The following is a 6934-nucleotide window of genomic DNA, read 5'->3' on the forward strand; positions in this document are numbered from 1 at the left end:
TACATAGATAGGTAGATAGATAAAAACAGTATGGAGGTTCTCAATAAATTAAAAATAGACCTACAGTATGATCCAGCAATTCCACTCTGTATATATATCCAAAGGAAAGGAAAATAGGATCTCAAAGAGACATCTGCATCCCCATCTCCACAACAGCATTATTCACAACAGTTAAGATACAGAAACAACCCAAGTGTCCCTCATCAACAGGTGAATGAATAGGAAAGATGCAGTATGTGCTTGTGTGTGTGTGTGCATGCATGTACACACATGCATGTACACACACCCCAGAGAGAAAGAGAGAAGCCTGACATTTGGAAAACATGATAGATACTGAGCACTTTACACTAAGTGAAGAATGTCAGACAGAGAAAAATAGTACCACATAATATCATTTATAGAAGGAATCTAAAAAACTGATAGCACAGAAACAAAGACTAGAATGGTGATTAGCAAGCTGCTGGTGGGGAGAAGCTAACAAAAGGTTTAAGCTTCTGGTTATGTGTTAAGTGCTGGGTCTGTGATGTACAGTGATCGTTTAAGTACTGCATGATCTGCCTGAACGTTGCTGAGAAGTACAAATCTTTAAATGTTTTCAACACAAAAAAGAAATGGTAATTATGTGATGTGATGTGATGGAGGTGTTAGCTCATTTCTGATCATTTAGCAATCTGTAAATGATTGTACCAAGCCACACACTGTGTACACCATAAGCTTCCTTAACATTATACCTCAATAAGATTGGAAAATGTAAAAGTTCATTCTAAAGAAACAAAAATTTAAATTAAAAATGTGCATGAAGATAGTCATTTCATGGTCAAGTTGGAACTTGTAAACAATGTAAATAGTTGTTACCATTCAATGGATGTGTATTTTCAGGTTACTCTAGTTTTTATATGCTCTTAAACAATTGGCTTAGTTATTCTGTGCCTCAGTTTCCACATCTGTAAAACTGAAACTTGCCTGATGTCATTCTTGGGACAAATAAATGATATAACACACAAAAAGCTGTAACTACAGCACTAATACAGAGTATGTGTTCAATTAAATGTTACCTAAGTGTTCAATTAAATGTTACCTATTACTTTTCAGATTTTCTAAATAACTATGACTGGTACAATATAAAGTGCTCACTGTTATATCTTATAGGAAGAATATGAAATTATACAATTTACTATAACAATTTAAAAGTATAAATATATTTTCAAAAAGCCATGCATTTTAAGCATTCATTGGACACCAAAATAAAAAATTTTATAAAATTTTTAGGAATGAAAATAAGCAGTTAATAATCAGGCCCAGATCCTAATGGGAAGACAGAGAAATAAATGGAAAATTTCACCTTCAAAGCTGCATGTGCAGGAAAAGTAGGATTTACTCATTTAGCCCAACTTCAGAAAGGAACTCCACAGGCCTCCCAGGTGGTGCAAGGGGTTAAGTGCAGCACTATGAAGCTATGAAACTATCCACAACCACTGCAGCATGAGTTTGATCCCTGGCAGGGAGGTGACCCACATGACGCAGCAGACCTCTCCTGTCTTACCCACAGCAGTCTATCTTTGTCAATCTGCCTATTCTGTTCCACAGTCTGTCTTTGGTGAATCCTCTCATTTTCCCCACCCCCTACGCCCCTCCCCACCCCTCTGGCCTGTACTCCAGTTCTTGTATGCATAAATAAATAAATCTTTAAAAAAACAAAAGAGGACCCTCTCTGGTGGCGCAGTGGGTTAAAGCACAACACTGAGAGGCTAAAGCCACTTCAGCATGAATTCAATCCCTGCCCCACCTGCCCCGGAGGTGACCCACATGGCGCAGCAGACCTCTCCTGACCCACCCGCTGTTCCCCTCAGCAGTGTACTTCGTCAGTCAGCCCATTCTGCTCCCCACTCTGTCTCTGGTGAGTACCCTCACCCCCACTCCTCTGGCCTTTACCCCAGGTCTGTATGCATAATTAAATAAATCTTCAAAAAGAAAAATAAAAGAAAGGAACACCAGCTAGAGATTAGGTCAGGTTTGAGCCATAGCATGAGTGAGATAAAGAAGCAGACAAATTCCAAAGCAGCATCAATAATCAATTAGAAAAGAAATGAAAATTTTACCCAGGTAGAAAAAGTAATACAGCTTGAAAATGCCTAAGGATAACTCTAGCAATAAATGTTCAGACTATATAAAGGTAACAAAAGAAACCTTTCACGAAAGACTAAAAGACCTAAACAAATACAAAGGGGGAAAAGCAATTTTTTAGCTCTAGAATATTTTTTTAAAAAACTGTGAATTCTCCTCTTATAAACTTAGTATAATCCCAATCAAAAACAACAGGACCTCACAAACTGATTCTAATGTATATCTCTTAGTTTTATTTTTTTTTAAGATTTATTTATTTATGCATACCGAACTGGGGTACCAGCCAGAGGTGCAGAGGTGGCAAGAAGATTCACCAGAGACAGAGTGGGGAGCAGAACAGGCAGATGGACGAAGTACACTGCTGAGGGGAGCAGCGGGCGGGTCAGGAGAGGTCTGCTGCGCCAAGTGGGGATCGAGAGCACTGAAGTGGCAGCGGCCAGCTTGAAGTGTTGCGTCCTAATTTGTTGCGCCACCAGGGAGGGCACGATTCTAATGTATATCTCAAGGAGGAAGTGTAAAAAATAAGCCAAGAGTTTTAAAATAAAACAAAACAGAAGAAAAGGGTCTTTGTTCTAGCAGACAATAAATACATTAGGTGAATGAGCAATTATAATTTCAAAACGTGTTCCTGAGGCAAGGATGGCCGACCAGATAGGCAGGCTGGCCTCGGTGAGAAGGATTAAGATTTCAGAAGCACTGAGACATTATACCTTTTTGGCAATAAATCCCAAACAGATCCAAATCTAAATGTGAAAGGGCAAATCCATAGAAGTAAGACGGACAAGACAGCTGGTATTTCTATCCTTTTAGATGGGAGAATCTTCCCTATGCAAGATCAAAAGCTCATAGTCACACCTGATGAATCTGACTACAGAAAATGTAAAACTTCTTCAAAGAATACACTATAGACTTGCAGTCCAAAACTGGAGTCTCACCAGGCCAGCGCTGGCCTGTACTTTGACCTACAATGTTTGTGTGTTGTTCATTTTTTTTTTTTTTTTCACAGAGTGAGCTGCCAACACTGAAGAAGTCCAGGTATCTGGACACACAGTAACGCTGTGGCCTGAAGGCGGCACCCTCTCTCCAAAGGTGGTGGCACCGGGATTCATGGTTAACACCCCACCCACCCCTCTACTCACTCAGTTGCATTTTTGAATCTTACCATAAAGTCAAGGTTTAGGGGGAAAGATCTGAAAACGACCTGACAGACAAGAGAGTAATACTGATCTAATAAATAGAAAACCTAAAATTATATGAAAAAACAAGCAATTTTTTTTAATCAGCAAAGGCCATTTACAAAACACATTCATATGGCCAATAACCATGAAAACAACAATCTCTGTCCAGCAGACAAATTTACACCAGTGTTTTTGCCCAATAGATTGGTAAAAACAAAAAGTGGCAAGAATGGGTCTTATTTTGGCAAGAGTATCAGGAACTGGACTTGCTCACGCGCAGCTGGCAGGAGGCCAATTCAGAAAAAAAAAACTTTGCTGGATGATTTGGCAGGAGCTGCTAAACTGTACAATGTACATACAAATACTTTGCTCCACCTGTGTGGGGGGGGGGGCCAGGAATTCACCGCATAAAGCAAAGTCACACACGCCTCATAAGCTAGGCATACATGTGCCAAGATAATCAACACCGCTGTTTATAATGGCAAATGCAGCAACCTGAATGAAAAAGAAAGGGGCTAAGTACACTGTGGTACATCCACAGGCTGAAATACTACGCAGCCATTCACAAGACTGATCTGGATCTATACCTGTGGGTAAAAGCCACAGATGTATCAAAGGCCCTAATAGCCAACCCATCTAAACAATGTTAAGAGTAAAAATATAAGCTGTATCTTCACCCCCAGAAGGAGGTGCATAAAGTTTCCCCTATCAAAGTGTTTTTATTTCTATCAATATATTTCTAGCTTTTTAACTATGTTTATAATTTTGTGATTTATAAACATGTCCAGACATTTTTTTTATCCTCTAGTTCTTTCATTTCACTAATAACTTGTCTCGGAAGCATGTGCTCATGTATCTATGGGAAAGGAGGGAAAAAATCAAGGAACTGTGAGCAAAGAATAGTAGTATGCTGTGAGGTGTGACATTAGCACCTGAGCTAAGGCTGCCATATCCAGCACTGACAACATAGAAGGAGACACGTGTGCAGATATGGGGGGAAATGTGGGGCCTCCCCCCACACACACATATAGCCAGAATGCTCCTTTGAAGTGTCAATGAACCTTCTTAGAATTTATTTAAAGTGGGTGGAATTTAGTTAACGTGGCACTTCTTATACGGAGCTTTAAAGGTATCGGACAGGTGTCAAACCGTAGACGGGACCATCTCTAAGACAGAGTAGGAGTGATGCCTGTTTCTTCGTTCTCTTTCTCTGTGACAACTATCTATTCTTTTGAACATTGGTGGCGAGGGTTGGGGAGCACTTTCCAAAAATAGATTTGATCTTATAGTAGAAATGAAGCCAGTATTTTCCCCTCCTCATCTGATGGGCCCTCAGTTCAAGTCAGTATGTGTGGTGGCCTCCCCATTTCCATTAAGATGTTCTTTGCTTGGTATGTGTTTGTTTTTATTGGAGTGAGAATGCTTTATAACATATGTGATGTCCAGGTGTTCATCACTGATGGTCAACATTGTATATTCTATATTAAGTTCATGATAAAAGTTCAGTTCTGGGCCCTCCCTGGTGGCGCAGCGGGTTAAAGCACAGCACAGAGAAGCTTAAACCACTTCCGCATGAGTTCGATTCCCGCCTGCCCCGGAGGTGACCACATGGCACGGCAGACCTCTCCTGACCCGCCCGCTGCTCCCTTCAGCAGTGCACCTCGTCTATCTGCCTGTTCTGTACCCCACTCTGTCTCTGGTGAATCCTCTCACCCTCCGCATCTCTGGCCTGTACCCCAGTTCTGTACGAATAAATAAATAAACCTTTAAAAAAAAAAAAAGTTCAGTTCTATCCTTCACCACCCCATTTTCCCCTTTTTCCCGATTTACCCCCGCCCCCAAACATTCATTCCCCAGGGCTGAGTCCCCCTCTCCTGTTCCTCACTACAGTACAAGGACCAAGATGGGGCTTGAGATGGATGCAGGTGGACCAGAAGGGGCACTGTCATCCTTTCTTGGTTACAAGGTTCTTCTCTCCTCTTGTGAATAGCTCTGGGTCACCTGGGCCTGCCATAGTTATTCCATCCCATCCCTCTACGTCTATTCTTCAATACTAACCCTACAACTCTCACAGTCCTTTTCTTTTCTTTCTTAAAGTCAACCACCTTCAAAAGAAGGATGAGGGTGACTTGAAGAGGGACAGGGGAATAAGGGGGTGGCTGGAGTGGATGAAGATGTGCTGATTCTGTAGCTCGTCACCGCCAGGCTCAAGCGAGGGTCAAAGACATCACTGCCTGGGAAAGAAGTGAGAGCAGACAAAATTATATCCCTCCTAACAGTCTAACCACTATCTGCTGGTCTCTGACTGCCACCCCAGTGCAGAAACCTTCAACATTAGCACAACAAAATCGCCCAAAGTCAGCCACACAGGTTACTGCTGGGAGCATCAGCTCAGATCCTAAAAATAATGAAACTGGTGAAAATAAAAGCAGAATTCAAGATGAGTTTTCTCTTAAAGTACCTTTGGGGGACACCTCCCATTCTTCACCTCATTGGGATGGATGCTAAGAATGCATTTTTTGGAAAAGGGCAAAAATCAGCAAAGTCACTACTCAGATAGTTGGGTGGGGATGTTCTTTTCACAGAAGTTCTGAGTTCACTGGGCACTCCACCAGGGTCAAGGCCACATCCCTCCTGCAGAGGCTAATGCCACCTCAGCACGCCCAGGGGAATGAATGAATAAATGAATGAACAGGTGAAGGAAGGCCAGGGAGTATATGCCACAGGTGCTTACCTCTTCTGGTTCATGGACGCCACCTGGAGCCACTCATTGGTGCTGGGGTTGTAGGAATGGGCCGCTGAGATCTCCTGGCTGGTGATCCTGTATCCGCCCACAATGAAGAGGTAGTTGTCCAGAATGGCTGACCCATAGCCCCGTACGTTCACCAGGTCCGGGGGCAGGTTGTTGGCCAGAGGGAACCACCGCTCCGTCCTCTCCTCATATCTGAGCATGGACGGGGGCTCCCCTTGGTAAGGGTGTGGGGCCAAGGGGCCACCCAGGAAGTCTCCCAGGGCCACCAACACGGGCGTCCCTCTCAGCCGGTCCTCCCGCAGCTTCTGCTTCAGACTGAGCTCGCCCAGCAGGTGAAAGTGGGGCTTGCACAGCACCTCGTGGAAGTGCACGACCATGAACCGCTGGCAGGCCTCCTGCAGGTCCGGCAGCCCGTACACCTGCGCTAGGCGGTAGAGCTCCAGGCAGTTGGACAGGCGCACCTGGGACAGCAGCAGCCGCAGCAGGGACGTGACCTGCAGGAAGGAGGCTGCCTCCACCAACTCCGACAGCAGGCCGCCCTCATCCAACTCCTCAGGCTCCTCCGGCGCCCCGGCGCCCTTGTCGCGCGGCCGGCCCAGCAGCCAGCCTTCGCGGGCCCCGCCGGCATTGATGAAGTCAAGCACCAGGCGCAGGCCCGGGGCACTGAGGCCGCGCAGCTGCTGCACCTCCGGGCCGCCGGCCTCGGGGCGCCGCGCCTCGCGCATGCCGGAGCGGTAGAGCGCGCGGAAATAGTCGCTCTGCTCGATCAGCTTCCTCTTGCTCACCGGGTAGCAGCGGCCCTCCAGGCGGATCTGCACCATCTCTTCGGCCGACATGGCTGAGGGCCCGGCGACGGCGGCGGCGGGGCCCGCCAGCACAG

The 6934-nt window shown here is 45.0% G+C and overlaps 1 protein-coding gene across 1 annotated transcript in view; it reads right to left on the minus strand.

The window, feature by feature from the left end:
* The window catches only part of KLHL42 (kelch-like family member 42), a 19950-nt gene extending 13027 nt beyond the window's left edge, over nt 1-6923 (minus strand). The window contains exon 1 of the mRNA XM_004693187.2: nt 6037-6923. Coding sequence (XP_004693244.1) covers nt 6037-6890 — 854 coding nt within the window. The 5' untranslated portion in view covers nt 6891-6923. The remainder of the gene's footprint in view (nt 1-6036) is intronic.
* Between the last annotated feature and the right edge of the window lie 11 nt (nt 6924-6934).

The sequence above is a fragment of the Condylura cristata genome, unplaced genomic scaffold, assembly GCF_000260355.1.
Source record: "Condylura cristata isolate star-nosed mole 26May11 unplaced genomic scaffold, ConCri1.0 scaffold00036, whole genome shotgun sequence".
Lineage (NCBI taxonomy): Eukaryota > Metazoa > Chordata > Mammalia > Eulipotyphla > Talpidae > Condylura > Condylura cristata.